General features: G+C 47.3%; 1 protein-coding gene and 1 long non-coding RNA gene across 3 annotated transcripts in view; both read left to right on the top strand.

The window, feature by feature from the left end:
• Positions 1–13973, top strand: part of LOC129155114 (gastrula zinc finger protein XlCGF57.1-like) — a 41209-nt gene extending 27236 nt beyond the window's left edge. For both annotated transcript variants that reach the window (XM_070554651.1, XM_070554650.1), the window contains one exon: positions 13570–13973. In XM_070554651.1, coding sequence (XP_070410752.1) covers positions 13570–13973 — 404 coding nt within the window. The remainder of the gene's footprint in view (positions 1–13569) is intronic.
• A 5386-nt stretch (positions 13974–19359) lies between these two features.
• Positions 19360–20886, top strand: LOC129155132 (uncharacterized). The gene is made up of 4 exons (XR_008560104.2): positions 19360–19479; positions 20018–20113; positions 20204–20293; positions 20750–20886. It is a non-coding gene; the product is annotated as an uncharacterized lncRNA (long non-coding RNA).
• Positions 20887–21172: the final 286 nt, after the last annotated feature.

Below are 21172 nucleotides of genomic sequence, written 5' to 3'. Positions count from 1 at the left end.
AGCTTCAGACGTCCAGCTGCACCGCCCGCTCCACGGAACCGGCCTCCTGCTTCGGCTCCACATCAGCGGGACCAGCGAGATGGCTTACAACGGTTCCGGCGGGGCCAGCAGACACAGTCTTGGCAGTCCCAAGTGCAGGAGCCTCGCAGAAAGCAGCCACGGAAGTGACTCTTTGGGGGGAATGTGTGTGTTACTGATTGTTCTGATGTTGTTGTTGGTTTTGAAATAAAACCCAAAAAACGTCACTCAAAGAGCATAATCCTACAGTCCTCCGCAGAATCCTCTGCCGAGTTCTCACACATGTTCCCCACACCAAGCATTGCTGCACGCACACATGTTCCTGCAGGTACAGGCAGTCATAATACACGGCCAGCCGTAAGGGTGCGCTCCATTTGCGCTCCGGCCAGGCCCAACTCTTCCCGCTCTCCCCACACCGTTGGGTGGGGCGGGATGTCAGGTCGTTGTCTCGACCACGCGCGGCGGCACAGTGCGCGGCTCCATCCGCTGGCACTCTGTCGCCCCCGTGCACGGGCCCGGCTCCCACTCGTCCTTCACTCTCGGACTTCACGCTCCATGGTGTGGACCAGCCTGTTCCAGCTGTTTCGCAATCGCCCTTTCGAGCGCAGCCCTCCATGGGTCGCCCCCAGTTCTCTGGTACGGGCGACGGCGGTAAGGGCGCATACACAACCCTCGGACGTTGTTCACGTGACCGCGCACACGCGTCCACTGTCGGAACGCGCGCACGAGTGGCGCCGCCTTTGTATCATGAGCAAATGGATTTCGGACACCATTCATTGCGGTCACACACTTCATTTTCAGGCCACTCCACCTCCCTTCAACAGGATCGTGGAGACGACGTTCACATCGCAAGTACAGTCTCAGGCGCTAGAGCTGGAGCTGCGGGAACTTCTGTCCAAGGACGCTATTTCCCGAGTCCCTCGCGGATGTAACGGAATCAAAGTGATGTCTCTATCTAAAGTTGTATTTTAATACTATTTTAATACACTGTAGGTAGTTCACTTTTTATAAACAGAAGAATAGGCTGTTTTTATCATCAGGGAGTTTAATTAAACACTCTGTATTGACTTTGAGACAAGAAAAGAGAGAGAGATGGGATCGTTTGAGAATCTTTAATTTCTGAATTATAAATTCTAAACAATCTACCAGGACTACTCTGTGATGGATGAGAATGGATTCGGATGTTGTGTTGGTGCGTGCGTGTGTGTGTGTGTGTGTCTGGTTCAGATTCTCTAGGCTGACGTCAATGAATCTGGTCGTCTTTGTTATGACTAGATATCACGAGGCTTATAAAGTGATGACATGAGCCGCTATTTTGCCGTGTACGTACCCAGTGGGGGTCTCCCAGGTAGATCAGGAAATGCCAGGTCTGGAGACCTCGGATGTACGATGGAGCTGTCGGTGCAGCGATCACAACGTTTCAAAGCCCGTCTGGAGGGTCGACCCCGGTACCGTTCGGCGGCGTCAGCAGGTGCTCTTATTTTGAAAGGACGTCGTCTGGTTGTTAAACGACGAAAATCTCCCGCTTCACAGTTCTTAGTTTAAAGAAGAAAACACATCTGGCCAGGCTGCGCTTTCCTTTAGGATGATGGTGAATAGAACTGAAGTCAAAATGGAACTGACTTAAAAATGGCGTTGCCTTGTTTTATATCTCTGAATTGTTGATAAGTTTCAGTAAAGTGGATTGGACACTTGAAGTCAACACCAGATTCTCCTGCGGCAGCCGAAAGCTCTGATTGGTTGGAACAATGTGTCATGCGTTTCTATGGAGATGAGGATCAGTATGTCTGTGCCGTAGTCCTGTTTTCATTAAACATAATTCATGACATATTTATTTCACAGATCATTCACTTGATTATTGTTGATCAACATCTGTTTTGCTTAATAATTTTAATCACAAATAAAGTACTTTGATTAAGTAAAGTTTATTCTTCTCCTTCGGACTCTTCTCCTGGAATGTAAACAGTCTGAGGAACACCCGACCTTGGTTTTTCTACACGGTGTTATTGTGCACAGGGGGCAGCTGTATGGAGTTGAAAACCATGAACTTCATAACCTTACATATCCCCCCTTTTCAAGGTCAATGTGGTCCTTCAAGAGACCACTTGGTCGTTGAACAAACCCAAGTTATGAAGAATCTTGACAACAGAACTGGATGCGATCCCAAGGGAACAGCCATCTGTGGTGAGGTACGAACCCCACGCCGGAGAACAGCCTCGCATACTCCTCAGGAAGAACACAAGTCAGCAGGTTATTAATTATTCCCCATGGAAGCCATAAACGAAGCAACAGCAACGTCATATCCTCACGGGCAATAAAGCAAAGCAGGAGCAAATCTTGAACGTATCCACGAACAGGGTAGTATTCCAATTAAAAATCGATTGTTGTATCCGCAGGCAGGGTAATATTCCAAATAAAAATTGAACTTTGAAAGAGTACTTATCGTAATCCACAAAAAGGGAAGAGCAGGTGACAGTAATCCCAACGAATGAGGTGTCCCAGCAGCCATGCCGGAACCACAGTCGTCCAAGGCCAACGAGCCGGACCACCACCCAGGAGTAGTCGATGCAGATGACGAGTCACGGATCCACCCCCAGGACGCAGGATCCTCACAAGCTCAGCAGAGGAGAGAGAGCACAGTGTAGGCACTTCAATGTAGACACGACAAAAGTGCATTTCATGTCATCAAAGAAATAAAAAATAATAAAAACCTAACTCTATGAGTGCCTTTTGTACCATGTGTTAGTTTTAAGTGTAATTACCCATTAAGTGAAGAAATGGATGCAGCCCTGACTGTGTAAGATGCAAAAAGGAATGATGCGAGAAGCAGAAAAACGAAAGAAACCCTAAATGGTATCAGTGAATCCTCACTGTAAATACTTGTGTCAGGACAGGGGCAAAATTGGTTATAGCCCAGTAGGATAAATCAAAGAATTGATAATCACGAACATAATTTTCACTGTAAACATCAACTGGTCAAAGGTACTATAAAAAAAAACAGAAATGTAAATCAGTACTAAAATGTAAATCAGTGGTTAGTAATCATGTTCATGTTAATGTACCCTAAGGAATTGTGATTAGTAAAGATTAAAACAAAACAAAATTTGGGACAACAGTACTATGTGACCTAACCCACTCACTGTTACCTGACTCCAGGAGCCCACAGCACGTCCGTCTCAACACACCTTAAGTCTGCACGTGACGTATAACAGGAAAGACAACCATGTACACTCACAAACAAACAAATTTGTGTAATCAGAGATAGAAATCTGTGGAACCAACGGGACGTATTTATCACCCCCCTTTTGAAATAGTGGATTGTTGTTGTTGGTATCGGCCAAATCTGTGGGACCCTTGTGCAGTTTGATATGGTCCCTGTGTACCCATTTGTAGACGGGCGCCTTGTTTTTGTCGGCGATCTTGATCTGATACACGACCGGAGAGATCTTATCTGTAATCAGGTATGGACCCGACCATCTGGGCAGAAGTTTCTTAGCCAGCTTCCCCGAGGTCGCATTGTTGTTACCCGTTTTGGGAGCGAAAATGTAGTACCATCCTTGGTCACCTACATCGAGTTCGGAATGTGAGGCTTTCTTATCGTAATAAGTTTTTCTGCCTTCAGCTGACTTTTCCAGAGACGCCTGTGCGAACGAGGATGCTGCAAGCAGGTGATTTCTCAGGTCCTGCAAGTATTGGCCGCTCGTACACGCCGGGGCTGTGTCGGACTGAACCTGTCGTTGATACAGCAGGTGAAGCGGTAGGGTCATCTGTCTACCCGTCATCATTTCAAACGGGGAGACACCTGTAGACTCGTGAGGGGTAGCGCGTATGGCCATGAGGACCAACGGAAGTTTCACATCCCAATCTCGGTGGTAAGCTTTCACGTACTTTTTTAACATGCTGATAACCGTGCGGTTCACCCTTTCGACCTGGCCAGAGGACTGGGGCCGGTGGCTAATGTGGAACTTAGCCTTGACACCCAACAGTTCCCAAAGATGTTTCATCACGTCAGAGGTGAAATGGGTACCCCTGTCCGAGTCGACCCTCGCGGGCAAACCGAAGCGGGCAAAAACGTGATTCAGCAAGAGGATCGCTGTAGTCTTAGCTGTGTCATCAGGTGCTGGCAAACATTCAACCCCTTTGGTGAATGCGCAGGTGACAGTCAGTATGTACTTACTCCCTCTGGTGGATTTGGTCAGAGGCCCCACCCAATCGAATTGCAAGTCCGACCACGGAGTGGTCGGCCCTTTTTCTTGTAGGGGAGCTCTGTGCGTAGGGTTGGACGGCTGAAACTGACAACAAACCAAGCAACGCTCAACGTGGTCCGAGATATCATGACGCATCCCCGGCCAATAAGCAACCTGGCACAGGGCACCGAACGTGGCCTTGACGCCTTTGTGACCGGCAGATGGAGAGTCATGAGCCTGCGAGATCATGCCCCTCCTCAGCGGTTTTGGAGTAACAAGGACAGGCGGCGAAGGAGGCTTGGCGGCGTGCATCAGCAGCCCTTCGACGACCCTCAGCGTGGACCGCACACGAAAGAGAGAGCGAAGCTCTGGAACGGAATCAAGCTCGACGGAAGTCGGTAGCTGGGTTTTAGGATCAGAAATGTACTTGATCATCCTGCTGATAGCAGGGTCCCGGGATTGAAGACTGACAAGATCGGTATCCGAATAGGCAGGTTGAACGGGCACCGCACCCTTGGGTGGTTCCGAGTCGGACGCTTTAGCAGCCCGAGCTCGAGTAACTACACACACCTGGTTTTCATCAGGGAAAGACCACACATGTCCCTCAAGCCACCAGGGTTCGAAAACCCACAGGGGACCATCGGTCGCGCCCTGTTTGGCCAAAGAGTCTGCAAGATCGTTCAACTCCTTTTCAGGACCGGGTGAGCGAGAGCGACCTTTGACTTTACGCCAGTAAATGTGCATGTCAAGTGCAGTCACCAGAATGTCACATGCCCTGAAGAGGGCCTGATTTTTGACGGGCTTCCGGCTAACGGTCTGGAACCCGTTATTCTTCCACGTTGGTAGATGACACAAGAAACTGAGACGCGCGTAGTCCGAGTCAGTGCAAACCACCAGTTCACGGAAGCCACGGTCCCTAGCGCTACGCAGCGCTATCACGATCCCCGCCACTTCAGCATACTGTGAGGTCTTACCACCCAGAGAGTAACATCGGGACTCCCTGCGGTCACCGTCTACCCAGACGACACCCACGCCCGCACTAGGCGCAGAACCGTGCCGAAAAGCACTGCCATCCACGTATACGGTCGGTAAACCCGCACAGTATGACTGGTCGTAGTAGTGGTGGTTGCGGTTTAGAAGAGCCTGAGGGGGCCTGGCTGGCGGGACTGACGCGATGGCGTTGTCCGAGCAATGTTGGCATGCAGCCAAACCCATGCCAAGAGGGCTACGTTGGTTCTGGGCGTAGCGCACCTCGATATCGAAGCTTTGAAGAGCCAGCAGCCACGAAGCGATTCGCGAATTGGTCACCACACCATCTCTGATGCGCTGACTGTTAAGGAAGGTCACCGGCTGGTGCTGTGTCTCAATGATGATTTTCTGTCCGCCAATGTAGTTCGCAAAGTACTTAACTGCCCACATGGTGGAAAGCAAAGCCTTTTCACAGTCCGAGTATTTCAACTCAGGTCCAGTCAAGAGCTTACTAGCATAGGCCACGACACGCCTGTCGCAGTCATGAATCTGGTAGAGACCAGCACTCAAACAGTGAGCTGAGAAACCAACCTCAAGATGGAACTCCTTGTCACAGTCGGGGAGCGCCAAGCACGGAGCCGAGCACATGGCGGCCTTCAGGTCATCCATGGCCTGCTGGTGCTGCTCCGCCCACTCGAACGCCACATCCTTCTTCAACAGATTAGTCAGAGGTCGTGCCAACTCAGCGTAATGTTCCACGAACTGACGCGAGTAGTTGCAGACCCCCAAGAAGCTGCGAAGTTCGGAGACGTTCGTCGGAGGTGTGATGGTGGCAACACCCTGAATCCTGCCAAGCTGAGGCTGCACTCCCTGTGGTCCCACAAGGAGGCCAACGTACTGAACTTGCGACCTGCACCACTGACCCTTGGCGAGAGAGATCTTAGCGCCCGCCGCCGCGAGCTGACCCATGACATGGTCCAGCTCGGCCAGGTGGTCATCCAACGTACGCCGACGAATAAGAATGTCGTCGACATAGATGAGTGTCCCACGCTCTCGAGCATCGGGGCAGGCCTTGTTCAAGAAGATGTTGAACTCAGCTAGCGAGTTGGAATAACCAAAAGGACACCGGGTGAAGGTGTACTGCCGGTTGGCAAAGGAGAAAGCAAGTTTGTGTTGGTCCGATTCATGGACGGGAATCGTCCAGAATCCAGACGCAATGTCAAGGGTGGAAAAGTACTTAGCATCTTTCACTTTTGGAAGCTCCTGCTCCAGGCGTGCCATAGGCCACCTAGACAAGGGGACCTGTTTGTTGAGTTGCCGGTAGTCAATGGTAAGTCGCCACTTACCATTAGGCTTCAGTACCGGCTACAACGGACCTGAGTAGGTGCTATTGCAGGGTCGAATGACCCCGTTAGCCAAGAGGCTGTGAATGATTTCCTGGACCGGATCTATGGACGCCAGGGGAATCTTGTATTGCCGCACAAAGGACGGCGGTGCATTGGGCCTGGTAGGAATCCGGACTTCATGGATAGTGGTCAGACCACAGTCCAAGGAGTCAAGTGAAAGAAAATCCTGGTACTTTAGCAAAAGTTGTCTTAGCTGGTCTCGCTCGACATCGTTGGTGAGAGCATCCGCTTGGTCTATGACCTTCTCAATCTGTAAGAGAAGTTCCGGGGGTCTACCCGGTGGCTTCGAGAGTGGTGGTGAGGTCGAAATCGCGTCCCCCCGCGAAAGACATGCCACCGAAGGGCGTCCGCCTGTGTCAGGCCACGGTTTGTACGGCTTTGGCTTCCGCACACGTGCAAACAGTTGTCCGGACGCACCGCTGATTCTAGCGTCAAGGCGTTGGAGACAGTCCAACACTAAGAGCATGGGCATCGGCATCTCCTCGCTGATGTACACGAGGTGTTTAAAGGACATGCCTCCTATCGAGATGATGACCTCAGTCGTCACAGCCGCGGGCGAGGGAGCGCCATAGAACTCGTTAAAATCCTTTGGGCCTGAAATGAGTTTGGGGGGTGAGATGTCCTCCCCCCTTTGTTCGCACATGCTGCTGTAAAGAGCTCCGCTGATGAGCGAGATGTCCGCTCCTGTGTCTAATAATGCGACACAGCGATGTCTCTGATTTACAGTGACCTCCACTGCGGGCCTATTATATCCCTTTCTCACGACCAGAGGTGCAAGCAAAATTTTCTCAGTTACGGCGGTGGTAGTAGTGGTACTGCGGTCGTCATCTGCGGGTTCGTCGCCTAACATCGCCACGGATGGAACGACCGGAGAGGTGTTGTCGCTTTCCTTTGAGGTGTTGTTGTTTTCCTGTGAATCAGAACCTGTGACAACATCAACCTGCAGCATTTCAGTCTCATTTTGTGGCTTCTCAGGCAAACACGGAGTCTCTGACCGGGTCTCCTGAGACTCACGCACAACTTGTTTGACGCCCTCGACGTCTTTCTGAAGATTGCAGATCATGTTCATCATGTTAGTCATCATGGGAAGGAAAGTGTTTTGAATCGCCGCCTGAAGTTGGGATTGTAATTGCATCGTTACCTCTGAGTCCATTTTCCAAAATAGTAAATAGTCTTTCCTTGTATTATTTATTAATTTACCCTTCGAATTTTGCCTTCTAATTAGATGTTTATTTAGAAACAACCTTACCTGTAGAGTTTTTTAAAGAATTAGTTACAGGGAAGCTTGGCTGGTGAATGAATATTTTGGGCAAAATTGTTCAATAATGCCAAAAATATCATTGTCATTTGACCTGCCCAAGATGGCGGGTCGAGCTACGTGTCGGGCACCTAAAATGGCGGACCGCCGCGCATGCGTCGTCCGACACCCGGCTTTGATCCCCGTAGCAATCTCACGATTCTAAACACCGCAGCGTGTTTCAGAACCGCCGCTAACGTTACCCTAAAGTATTCCGTACCGGAAGGTTTAGTGGATTAAAGGACGCAGTTCCGCTGCGTCGGAACGGCTAGAAAGCTTCACGGGACGCGTTCCCGAGCCTCCTCACCGAGAGTGGCTAGTTAGCTCGTCGGCTAATGCTAGCGAACGCCCTGTAGCGATCAGGGTCTCAAAATTGCCTCGATCAACCAACGGGCATCTCGCGCCGTGATTGAAAGGGTCTCAATAGCGTACGCAATCTGGATGCAGTATCGCTCTGCGGTTATTCTCGGCTGACAGCGTTTACCGAGCAAGTCAAGCTACGGCAGGTGCTAACGAGAATTCCGACTAAGAACAGCGCGGATCCTGCGCTCATCGAATGGAAATAAATTTCCGATGGAGTCTTCTGTCTCCGATTACACAAATGGATGCACACAGTGTCACAAACACCGCGACAAACAGTAAACAGACGGTTCCAATGCAATAAAACAGGAGAAATGTTTACCCTTTGATGTAGGCCTCAAAATCGCCGCCAGCACACGTCAGCACTTAAGGCGTTTTGATGAAACAGCGCCTCCTGTTGGAGGGTGATGAATGTGCACCCCCCTTTCTGAGAGCTGAATGAGGAAGCGCTCGCTTTTTTCTTTTCTTTAACACACAGACACTGAACCAACAATCCCAAAATGTCTCAGAGTCGGCACAAAGTGTAATAAACTGTGCAGATATCAAGCTAGGCTCGCCATATGTAACGGAATCAAAGTGATGTCTCTATCTAAAGTTGTATTTTAATACACTGTAGGTAGTTCACTTTTTATAAACAGAAGAATAGGCTGTTTTTATCATCAGGGAGTTTAATTAAACACTCTGTATTGACTTTGAGACACGAAAAGAGAGAGAGATGGGATCGTTTGAGAATCTTTAATTTCTGAATTATAAATTCTAAACAATCTACCAGGACTATTATGTGATGGATGAGAATGGATTCGGATGTTGTGTTGGTGCGTGTGTGTGTGTGTGTGTCTGGTTCAGATTCTCTAGGCTGACGTCAATGAATCTGGTCGTCTTTGTTATGACTAGATATCACGAGGCTTATAAAGTGATGACATGAGCCGCTATTTTGCCGTGTACGTACCCAGTGGGGGTCTCCCAGGTAGATCAGGAAATGCCAGGTCTGGAGACCTCGGATGTACGATGGAGCTGTCGGTGCAGCGATCACAACGTTTCAAAGCCCGTCTGGAGGGTCGACCCCGGTACCGTTCGGCGGCGTCAGCAGGCGCTCTTATTTTGAAAGGACGTCGTCTGGTTGTTAAACGACGAAAATCTCCCGCTTCACAGTTCTTAGTTTAAAGAAGAAAACACATCTGGCCAGGCTGCGCTTTCCTTTAGGATGATGGTGAATAGAACTGAAGTCAAAATGGAACTGACTTAAAAATGGCGTTGCCTTGTTTTATATCTCTGAATTGTTGATAAGTTTCAGTAAAGTGGATTGGACACTTGAAGTCAACACCAGATTCTCCTGCGGCAGCCGAAAGCTCTGATTGGTTGGAACAATGTGTCATGCGTTTCTATGGAGATGAGGATCAGTATGTCTGTGCCGTAGTCCTGTTTTCATTAAACATAATTCATGACATATTTATTTCACAGATCATTCACTTGACTATTGTTGATCAACATCTGTTTTGCTTAATAATTTTAATCACAAATAAAGTACTTTGATTAAGTAAAGTTTCTTCTCCTTCGGACTCTTCTCCTGGAATGTAAACAGTCTGAGGAACACCCGACCTTGGTTTTTCTACACGGTGTTATTGTGCACAGGGGGCAAGTGTATGGAGTTGAAAACCATGAACTTCATGACCTTATACGGACAAGAACTCTCGGGCTTCTACTCCCGCTACTTCGTAGTACCGAAGAAGTCGGGAGGAATGAGGCTGATTCTCGACCTGTCCCTGTTCAACTGCTCCATAGCAGTAATGCATTTCCGCATATTAACAATGAGACAAGTCCTGGAATACGTGCGCCCCGGGGATTGGTTCACGTCAATCGACCTGAAAGACGCATACTTCCACATACCAGTAGTTCCAAACCACCGGAAGTTTCTGCGTTTTTCGTTCAAGGGAGTTCAATATCAGTTCAATCGCCTCCCTTTCGGCTACTCGCTAGCCCCGCGCACCTTCTCCAAATGTCTGGAGACCGCGCTGCAGCCACTGCGCATGGAGGGAATGAGGGTCTTATTTTACCTGGACGATCTTCTCCTGTGCGCTCGGTCCAAGGACGAGGCGTCACAGCAAACCAGGAGGTTGACAGATGCTCTGTCAACCCTAGGGTTTTCTATAAACTGGGGGAAGAGCTCCATCCTTCCGTCCCAGTAGATTGTGTATCTCGGGGTGGAGCTGAACGCCTCCCTAATGAGAGCACGTTTGTCGCCTGCAAGAGCGGCAGATCTCTCCACGGTGATCTCCCGTGTACAACCCCGCAAGATCGTGAGAGCCCTGTTAGTCATGAAACTCCTGGGCATGATGTCCGCAGCCCATTGGGTGGTACCGCTAGGTTTGCTGCGCACGAGGCGTTTGCAACGCTGGTTCATCCGCCTCCGGGTACACCCGATACGTCAGAAGAGACGTATGTTAAAGATTCCCCCTTCAGTGGGCGGGGACCTCGCTCACTGGGGGAACCCCTGCATCCTCTCACGCGGGGTTCCCATCGGACGTCCTGCGTCACATGTATCTGTGTTTACGGATGCGTCACTGTCGGGGTGGGGGGGGCACGTGCTTGTCCCATACGGTGGCAGATAGTTGGCCCTCCCACACGCACGAGCACATAAATGTGTTGGAGCTTATGACAGTGAGGAATGTGATCAGACACTTTGCCGCCCTTCTCGAGGGCCGTCATGTCTTAGTTCACACAGACAACCAGGTGGCGGCAGCCTACATAAATCGCCAAGGGGGAGTTCGATCCCTCCCACTGTTGCGTGTCGCCACAGATTTACTGTGTTGGACACATGTCCATCTGCTGTCCATCAGAGCCATCTACATTCCGGGGGTACTGAATGTAGCGGCGGACAACCTGTCGAGAGGGGGACCCCGCGACTCCGACTGGCGTCTGCATCCTGCACTGATATCACAGATCTGGATCAGGTTCGGGGAACCGTCTGTGGATCTGTTCGCGGCTCGCGAAAACGCTCAGTGTCGCCTGTGGTTTTCCCTGAGTCCCCGGGACGGACCCCTGCTCGGGGCGGACGCCTTCTCACACCAGCCCTGGCCTCGAACGCTCCTTTATGCGTTTCCACCAGTCCCTCTGATTCCCCGTCTCCTGGACCGAATTCGGTCGGAACAGCTCTCGGTGATTCTGGTGGCTCCCAGACGCTTGTCCGCGTCATGGTTTCCGGACCTGCAAGCGCGAGTGTCCGGCTCCCCGTGGAGGGCGGACGCCCTTCTCCAGGCGGATGGGATAATCAAACATCCTCCGGAAATAGGCCAACGGCTGTGGGTCTGGCCGCTGAGCGGTCACGCTTAGAGGCTTCTGGGCTGCCGCATGATGTGGTCGCCACGATTCAGAGTGTGCGGGCGCCCTCTACCATTGCGTCTTACGCTGCTAAATGGGCAGCTTTCCAGAAATGGTGCACAGAGCGAAATGTTCAAGCACTCTCCTGCCAGCTGGCGGATGTCCTATCGTTTCTGCAGATACTGATGGACAGGGGCCTCGCATTCAGCACTATTAAAACATATGCTGCAGCTATCTCATCCTGTCATCAGGGTTTTGGAGATAGATCTGTTTTCAATCATCCCCTCACAAAACGTTTTCTAAAAGGTGTCAGGAGGAACAGACTGTGTCCTGCCCGCTTTTTCCCCAATGGGATCTAACGGTGGTTCTGCACGGCTTATCTAAAGCCCCGTTTGAGCCCTTGGACCAGGTCTCACTTACGTTCCTGTCGCTTAAAACTGCATTGCTGCTGGCGCTAGCATCAGTTAAGAGAGTGAGTGACCTGACCGCCCTCTCAGTGGCTCCCGCATGCCTCAGGCTCCGGGAGGATGGCGGGTCTGCTGTTTTATGCCCCAACCCAGCCTTTGTGCCCAAAAGCATTAATGCTTCCTTCAAATCCAGGTGAATTTCATTGGCTGGACTTTTTCCTCCTCCCCATAATTCTGAGGAGGAGGCGGCTTCGCACCTTCTCTGCCCGGTGCGCGCGCTTGCACGATATGTGTCACGCACTTCAGGGATTCGTCGCTCACAAAACCTGTTTTTGCACTACAGGGAGTCTTCCCTTGGTCAGGCGCTGTCGGCCCAGCGTCTTTCACACTGGCTGTGTGATGCCATTTCCCTCGCTTACACATCATCAGGGCAGGATCCCCCTGAGGCACTCAGGGCTCACTCAGCCAGAGGGATTTCCTCTTCTATGGCACTCCTCAGTGGTGTGTCAATGGAAGACATTTGTCAGGCTGCTTCATGGGCTTCACCCTGTTCCTTTACTCGTTATTATTTACGAGATGTGTCTTCAGGTTCCATCACTCGTTCAGTGCTTGGACCCCAGCAGGCTAAATGAATGCTTATGGCACCTCATTGGCCTTGCTGAGATGGATTTCATCCTCTTGTGGATGATATTTTTTAGTGGGGCCCCCTCTTTTATCGTGGCTGCCTCAGTCTTTAAGCCTGGTCTGAGGCTGAACGTCCCCCACTAGAGGAGATTTGATTGGGTGTGTCCATTGGTTGTGTTAACCAGAGGGGCGTAAACTCATCCAGCTGCGCTTTATTCCAATAGCAGCTAGCTTAAGGGCTAAGACTAGACGAAATAGAACGTTGGTTACGTATTGTAACCCCAGATTCTATGAGTCTAGTCACAGCCCTTAAGCCACTGGCCCCACAGGTTATGATGGGAATAAGAGCCATTGGAGGTGAGCAGTAGGGTCACTGCGGTTATATACCACGAGGGGGCCCACTATTGGTGGGTGTACATTTTAGCTCTTCATGATTGGCTGATGCGGAGATCATCCTTCCAATAGCAGCTAGCTTAAGGGCTGCGACTAGACTCATAGAATCTGGGGTTACTATACGTAACCAACGTTTTCAAACTTCTGGTTTTGATAATAAACCTGGCAATAAAGGGGTTAAATCTGAGAAACACACATATTTTATTATATTTTGTTAGGGCTGAAGCCAAGGATTAAATTCATGTAAAAAAATAGGACTTATGAAATATTATATAATATTTCTATAGGAAGCTTTCTAAGTGCATTTTTTTGTGCTCAGAGGACATTAACGTTAGAAAATTTAAACGTTGGGTAAGGGTTAAATATATGAAAATGTTGCCAAGTATCCCTTTAACTTAAAAGGTAAAAAGTATATATTAGAAACATTAAAGTTGTGACAATTCTTAAGGTTAAAACTGAATATTTAGCATTCTAGGAGGGAAATATCAAGTAGCTTTCTTGCCTTTAATTAGAGTTTAGTATTTAGACAGATAAGTAAATGACATGCTGGTAGAAATATCCCTGACAGAATCCTTTTGTTTTCTGTTTAGGCTACACGCTGGCCACCAAACTGAGGAGACACATGAGGTCTTCCCATCTGAAAGAAAAGCCATACAGTTGCTCCTGCGGTGCTTCCTACACTGTGAAACAAAGTCTGCTGAGACACCAGGCACAGCACAGGATGGAGGCAGGAGGTCAGAAGGAGGTGGAAGGAGAACAGAGAGAGGAGGTAGACCAAAATGCTGAGCAGGAGCCAGAGGCTTTAAGCTGTAGTCACTCTAAACCGGTTCGAGGCAGACCAAAGAAAGGTCTGCGCCTTCAAGAGTCTGGGGGGAGGGGAGGAGGAGATGCTGAGCAGAGAAGAGAGCTAGGAGAAGATGAGATCATGAGTGTTGAAACAGCAACCAGAGGAGCAGAAGAGACTCCAGGCGACGTCCAGCACACTGTTGTCTAGGTCCACTCAGATGACCTGTCTGCACCGACCTCCACTCCCCTGCTCCTAGATGCAGAGGACTTGCTGCCTGCAGGAACAGAGCCAGGGCTGGTGGAGGTGGTGATATCGGATGGCGTGGAGCAGTGCATCATGGTCCAGGGTCAGCAAATGGTGGGAGAGCTGCTGATCCTGCAGGAGGAAGAGGGTGGACTCTGCACTGTGGCTCAGACTGTTGAGATAAAAACAATATAACCAAAACCCTCAGCTGGAGCGTCTCAGGCCAGTGACTCAGTGAACCTCCCTTCTTCCAGCCTACCTCAACTACAGGTGTTGTGTTCATGGCAGGAAGGATTTAAAGTGGTTAAATGCTAATTTTACACAAAAATTCCAGCAAACAAAGATGGAACCTTGTTTTTATTTTATCATGCCTGTGTATGTTGCCAACACTCGACTCCGAAATTAGTTGATTTTTGTTGATGGGGAGAACTTACCTCGTCACATTCCTGTAAAAGTGCACTGAAAATATCCCAGCGTTACATCACTTCTTCAACATTTACCTGGTTATCTCCTGGAGGCAAAGGAATAGAATAAAACTTCAGTGAACTTCTGGAAAGTGGCTGACTGTGTGAGCGCAGACTCCAATAAAATCCAAAATAATACAGAAATGGGAAATCCTACATTTCAAATTGTATTTTTTTATTTTTTGTAAAAGCAGTTTTCATAAGGAAACAAGGAGCAAAGGAACAGATGAAACAGTCTCAATACCCAAGCAAACTAACTTCCTGATTCTTTCCAAATTCAGACTGTGAAAAGGTTTTTTGGTCCTGGTTAGGGATGTAAGAAAATGTCGATATGGCAATATGTCATTATAAATTTTCAAGCGATATATCTATATTCAAAAGCCGTGTATCTAATTTTTTGGAAAAATTTACATGCATTTATGTATTTTCTTTTCTTTTGGTGCAATTCAAACACCAACCGCTAAATGGCAGCAGTGTGCGATGGGGTTTGTTTCCACCATTAATATGTAAATCCCTCTGTTATGGTTCAGATACCTGATGTTAAACATGTTACATATCAGTTTGGACTGTTTATCGAATATTCCTATGGAAAAATCAGTCTAAAGAATCGCTAATATCGACTGAATTTATGGCAATATATCGTGATACATTGTATCCTTTCCCTGTATTGTGATACTTATCGTATCGCCATACACATCCCTAGTCCTGGTGATCCACGGCACAAGTGTGGGAGGCAAAAAGGCTCATAACTCATGGATGTAAAGGCAAATGGGTTCAAATCGGTTTGTTCAAACACGATCTAGTGACTAATAAATGCTGGTACATACAAAAAAGCCCCATTATGTATAAAACAATAAAAACACATCTAGTATGGAACACTTTCACCTCTAATGCACGGGTTAGCTTTAGGTTGTTTATAATTGGTCATGCTGTGGTGGTGATGTGGTGCAATTGGGTCCTTTTTACAAAAGGCATAAACGGGGTATGGGGGCGGTCTCTGCACTGCTGCAGACTTCCGCTTAACTTGGACATAACTTGGGTTTTATTGCGATCGAAGCCACACTCATTAGTTTTTTTTTTGTTCTTTTTAACAAGCCGCTCCTTAAGGTGTCTGTCCCCCACAGTCCATGCAGTCACTGGTGATCTGACCTCCAGCTCTAACAGAGAGAAGCTCCAGGAGCGCTGCATCGCTCCAGATTATCATCTCAGCTGATTCTGTTCACAAAAACAAAACTTAGGCCTGTTTTTACTTTCATTTTAGTTGCCGCCCGGGGCTCGGCAGTAATGGTCCATTCCCTTCTGTACCGGGTCGGCCCGGGCCGGGTAGCCCCAGTCGGCCCCAGCCTGGCCCGGTTGATTCCACAAATCCTTGTCTTAAGCCCATGTGGGCTGATTCTACCCATCAATCAGAGGCTTGCTCTAATGCAGACCTGGGCATTTTACGGCCCGCGGGCCACATACGGCCCTTTGGTTGACTTTGACCGGCCCGCGTAAGGTTAATTGGAAATTACAAAATAAATGTATTTTCTCATTTTACCTCATGCATGGGCTAAGGCTGCATTGCTTTTATTTTGAAGTTGTTTTTTACGTGCACAATGACGCAATACGTATAGCAACAAGTGCCCGCGGTTGACAGGGTGATTGTAGCCCGAGAAATGTCCGCTCATGCAAAAAAAAAAAAAAAAAAAAAAGAAAGATGCCGAATGCAGGATTTTCAACAAAAATTGGACTGCTAAGTATTTTTTTTACTGAATTCGGAGGTAAAGCCGTGTGTTTGGTTTGCGGGGAGGAGATTGCCGTGTTTAAGGACTACAATTTGAGTCGGCATTACGACAAGAAACACTCGGAAAAATACAAGAACTCATCTGATGCTGAGAGGGCACGGACATCCGAAGCTTTGCTAGCAAAGTTGCAAAAGCAGTAAGGCTGTTTTACTAAGCTTCACACATCCAGGGATGCAGCAACCAGGACCAGCTTTGTGATATCCCACAAAACAGCTAAAGACAGCAAGCCGTTTTCAGAGGGAGAGTTTGTCAAAGAGTGCATGGTGGACTCTGCCGCACTAATATGCCCTGAAAAAAAGGCGCATTTGAGCAAATCCCGCTGTCCAGGCGAACCGTGACCAGGAGGATCGAGGACATTGCGGGGAACCTGGAGCTTCAGCTGCAACGTGAAGTGGCAAGTTTTGACTTTTTCTCATTAGACGAGAGCTGTGATGTCCGCGACACAGCCCAGCTGCTCGTATTTGTCCGGGGGATAACGGAGCTCACAGAGGAGCGGGCAGCAATGCGGCCGATGAAAGGGACAAAGACAGGGAGTGATCTTTTTACAGAGGTAAATGCGTGCACGGACACTCTGGGATTGAAATGGGAGAGACAGTCAGGTGTCACAACAGACGGTTGTCCAAATCTTACAGGGAAAAATGTCGGACTTTTGAAACATATGCAAGATAAAGTGACAGAAATCGATGCAGATCAAAAATTGGTGTTTTTTGCATTGAATTATACACCAACATGTGTTTTGCAAGTCAGTGCTAAAAATCAACCATGTTACTGATGTTGTTACTAAAATAATAAACTTCATCAGGGCGCGGGCAATGGATCACAGACAGTTTGTCGCTCTTTAGGAGGACTCCACACAGCTGTCAGATGGCTCAGCCTGGGGAAAGTGCTGAAGAGGGTTTGGGACTTGAAAGCAGAGATTCAGGATCTCTGCTGGATTTCTACTCTTCTCTTAAGGAGGAGCACTTTCCAAACCTGAAGAGACATGCTCAGAAGATGTTGGTTTTCTTCGGCTCTACCTACATTTGTGAACAAACATTTTCAATGATGAAGTTTACAAAATCCAGGTAAAGATCCTCTCTCACTGATGATCATTTGTCAGCTGTGCTTCGCATCTCCACCTCAGACATTCAACCTGACTGATGCACTCGTTAAAGCCCAGCAGAGACTAGATTTCTCTCATTGAATAAGAAAAAAATCGCTTAAAAACACAAAATAAGGTGTTTGGACCACAAATGTAGGCAACTAGCAGTGAACTGGGACACTTTTTTTTAAACCTCTTTCTCAAGATCACAGTTCAGTGATTTTATTTTACAGACAATACTGTGTGTCTGTAGAACGCTAAGAACCTCTTTCCAACAATATTTGAAACTCAAAATGTGTTTTGGAGTGAATGTGACTAAAACTGTTAACTAATATAAGTCACAAATGTTTAACAAAAACCAAATGCGCACTTTGTTTACCATTGCCTTGGGAAATTTGAATAAATCACATTTTTGTAAGCCAACCTCACTTTTTCCTTTTTGCTCATTTATAACATATAGTCTACTCTTACCAGCTTGAAAAAACAATGGTATTTACTGCTTTTTATAAAGAAATACCACTACTATTATGCATAATTGACTTCAGCCTTTTGGCCTGGCCCTCCACAATATTTTCTATTTCTCATGTGGCCCCATGGAAAAAATAATTGCCCACCCCTGCTCTAATGGAAGGTGGGAATTTGCTGTCAGCAGTGGGTGTGTTGGCCCTGGTCGGCCTGAAGCAGACCCCCTCGAGAAGAGGGCTGAGAATGAGCCTTGGTTGGCCCGGAAAAATACCAGGCCACCCAGATATGTAAACAACCTACGCTACCCAGCCCGGGCCGACCCGGTACAGATGGGAATGGCCCGTTACTCTCCACGTGATCATGACCCCATCCTTTGTTGCACCAAGGTACAATCGCCGATTATAAGACAGACAATTACCGCAATATTACTACCGAGCAAGGTGGAACAAATGCAGAAATTTCCGCGCAACGTCATGCCAGCATGGCGTGTTCATAAGACACACCCTTGTTGTAATATTACGCTGATTTGCCAGCACGGTGTGTAAAAAGGGCAACAGGCAGCGTTACAACAAAATGTCAGCACCAAAGCTGAATGTATTCATGTGCCTGAGACATTATTCTCACCTTATTTTTTCAATTTGAAAGGAGAAAAGTGTCCTCACTGCATTTTATTAAACACTCACAAAGGAATGAATTTAACCAGTGTGAAATGTGTCGCATTAATTCTTTTGTGCAAATGTAAATGTGAGCCTGGGATTCTCCAACTCCGATTGCTCTGTTGTCTCTTAAAAGAGAAACACTTTAACATGAAGTAAACCTTCTGGCTCTGAGCAGTGTAAAACTCCTTCTGCTGCGTGACAACAAACACCTAAGCCCTCGATGCCAGATCTGTAAAATTAATCGGTCTGGTACAGTTAGGGGGATGTTGTTTTGAACTGTAATAGATTTCAAGAGTCCACTGGATCTTAGGTTTTATTTTTACAGTGTAATGAGCAGAAACAGGAGCCTTTCTCATGGATACTCTGCTTAGAAAAAAATGAAAAGGGGGGGGGGGGGTGTTCACTTTCATTATGTTTTAAAGGAGACATAACATGAAAAACCCACTTTTTTATCCATTAACACAGTGTGTTTCACATTTTAAGTGTCTAAGTGAGCAAAAAGGCTTATATTATTCACTGGAGTTGCTATTTAGATATTTAATAATTAAGTTTTGGGCATATTTGTCCACCCGTTCAGTTTTTCACATTATCTATTACATCAGTAATTTATTTCGTCAGGATAACTACCAAATATGGTAATGGCCCTCGGCTAAACACAGAGCCAATCTGCCATTTTTTCTTCTCGCTAAGATTTTTTGTAGTCCTATTGGAAAAATGCAGAATGTCTGGTTATTTTAGCCACACACAGCTCAAAACTGTTCCTCGTTTTAAGGAAGGGTGGTGTGGCAGTATTTAAACCCAGGAGCTGATGACACTACTGCTAAAAAAACACAGAAGAAAAAGTAGTGTGTTTGTGTTTGTTTGTGTGTGTGTGTGTGTGTGTGTGTGTGTGTGTGTGTGTGTGTGTGTGTGTGTGTGTGCGTGCGTGCGTGGTTCGTTCGTTCTGTCTCCAGGCTAGTGGCTAAGTACTGAGGGCTCCATCTGAATTTGGCAGCACCGGGACACAGCAGCAGAGCGGTAAGCTTCATATAACTCTAAAATGTCGACAAACTTTACTTTAGATTTACGGGCATTAGCAGCACTAAAGCGTTAGCATCCGGCTTGCTATCGCTAGCACAGTATGCTAGTAAAGTTAGCACCTAGATTAATGTGGATTTGGCTGATTTTCGTGGAATAAAACGTGATTTCTGATCAACGCCTTCTTTTACACCAGATGATAACCTCCCACTGATTGTAACAGCAGAGAGCCTGTGTGTTATTCTACGTGAGTGTGATGTAATCTTAGCATCCAGCAAATAAAGTCCCATATCAGCTAAAATGCAGCGTGACAAAGTCATTAAAGTGCGTCAACACAGTGGATTTAATAGAGTTTTAAAGAACGATCTCTGAGTGGAGTGAGGTTAGTTTTTTTGTCTCACTGCAGATATAAAAACTAACTCTGCATCAGTCAGACACAGCAAAGCTCACCGTCTGTATGAGCGTGAGCGTCGGAAAGCTGATAAAATCGGCTGTAAAATAATTAAAACAAAAGTAAAAATGCTCCTTTGCTTTTTAGAGTCAACATCCAGAAGTCTGGAGCCGTGTTTCACTGACAGGCTGTCAGACTAACGCCCTGATGAGCTCAGCAGGGACAAACTGGTCTGATGTTTAGGTAAGTGAAGATCGGCTTCTCCAAGTCCTTGAGATGCTAGTAAAAAATAATGTAGCCAGCTGGCAAATGTTACTTTTCTTCTCCTCTAAGGAACACAGAACGTTCAGATGTTGGCGTTTCACGTCACCTACTGAGGAAGGAGGCTCACCAGTAAAGAGATGGTAGCTGGACCAGACCAAAGTGAGTGATGACACACCTCAGCCACCCTCATCATTAAGAACACCTCACCCCCTGAATCACTCCGTCTGATGACAGCAGAGTGATTTATTTGATGTTTTACTTGTTTAGTCTGTTTAGAAATTATTGAATTACATTATTTTCTGTAATCGACCATCTGATCTGGATGTGTGCAGAATAACTTTCCCCAAATTCAGCAGCAGCTGGCCTACAAAAACTGCTGCAGCATGTAGTAAGTCTGTCTGCACTGCTCTCTAATGAGCTTCCTTTCATAAGGAGTCATTTGTATAATTTTAGTGTCACTATTTTATTACATTTGTAAGAATATGAAGTCACTGCAGCAAAGTGAACTTGTGAACAAACACAAACTTGACTATAAACATGAAAGCTAAAGAAACAACTTTCCTAAAGCTGCTTGTAAACAAAATACGTCATTAAAGTTATTGTCTATCATTGCAGAATATGGCGATGACATCATGGAACTGGTCTTTGGAAAAGTTTTCCCTGAACCAACTCAGTTTCTAGATGAGGTAGAGAAGATCTGCATCTCACCAACCCTCTGGTCTCAGTATTCAGACAACGGAGGTCTCCCACTGTTATCCAGGACCAGTTTGAAGCCCACATACTGCCCCTCCCTCATCATCAGGAAACATCAATCCGTTTCCTGAGGACAACAGAAGACGGCAGGAGGACAGGAACTCTGTGACCTAGATACCACCAGCACCGAGACACAAAGCACCTGTGTGCACAACGCCTGTTTAACTACTAAAGCCTGTTTATTATATTGTTCTACTTATTTGCTGTGAGGTTAATACTTAGAAAATTTGTATATTAATGTAAACAATAAAAAAAAAATCACTGATTGTATGTTTTCTTTTAGAT

Source organism: Nothobranchius furzeri, chromosome 9 (genome assembly GCF_043380555.1).
Source record: "Nothobranchius furzeri strain GRZ-AD chromosome 9, NfurGRZ-RIMD1, whole genome shotgun sequence".
Taxonomy (NCBI): domain Eukaryota; kingdom Metazoa; phylum Chordata; class Actinopteri; order Cyprinodontiformes; family Nothobranchiidae; genus Nothobranchius; species Nothobranchius furzeri.
This window is presented reverse-complemented; position numbering and strand designations above follow the sequence as displayed.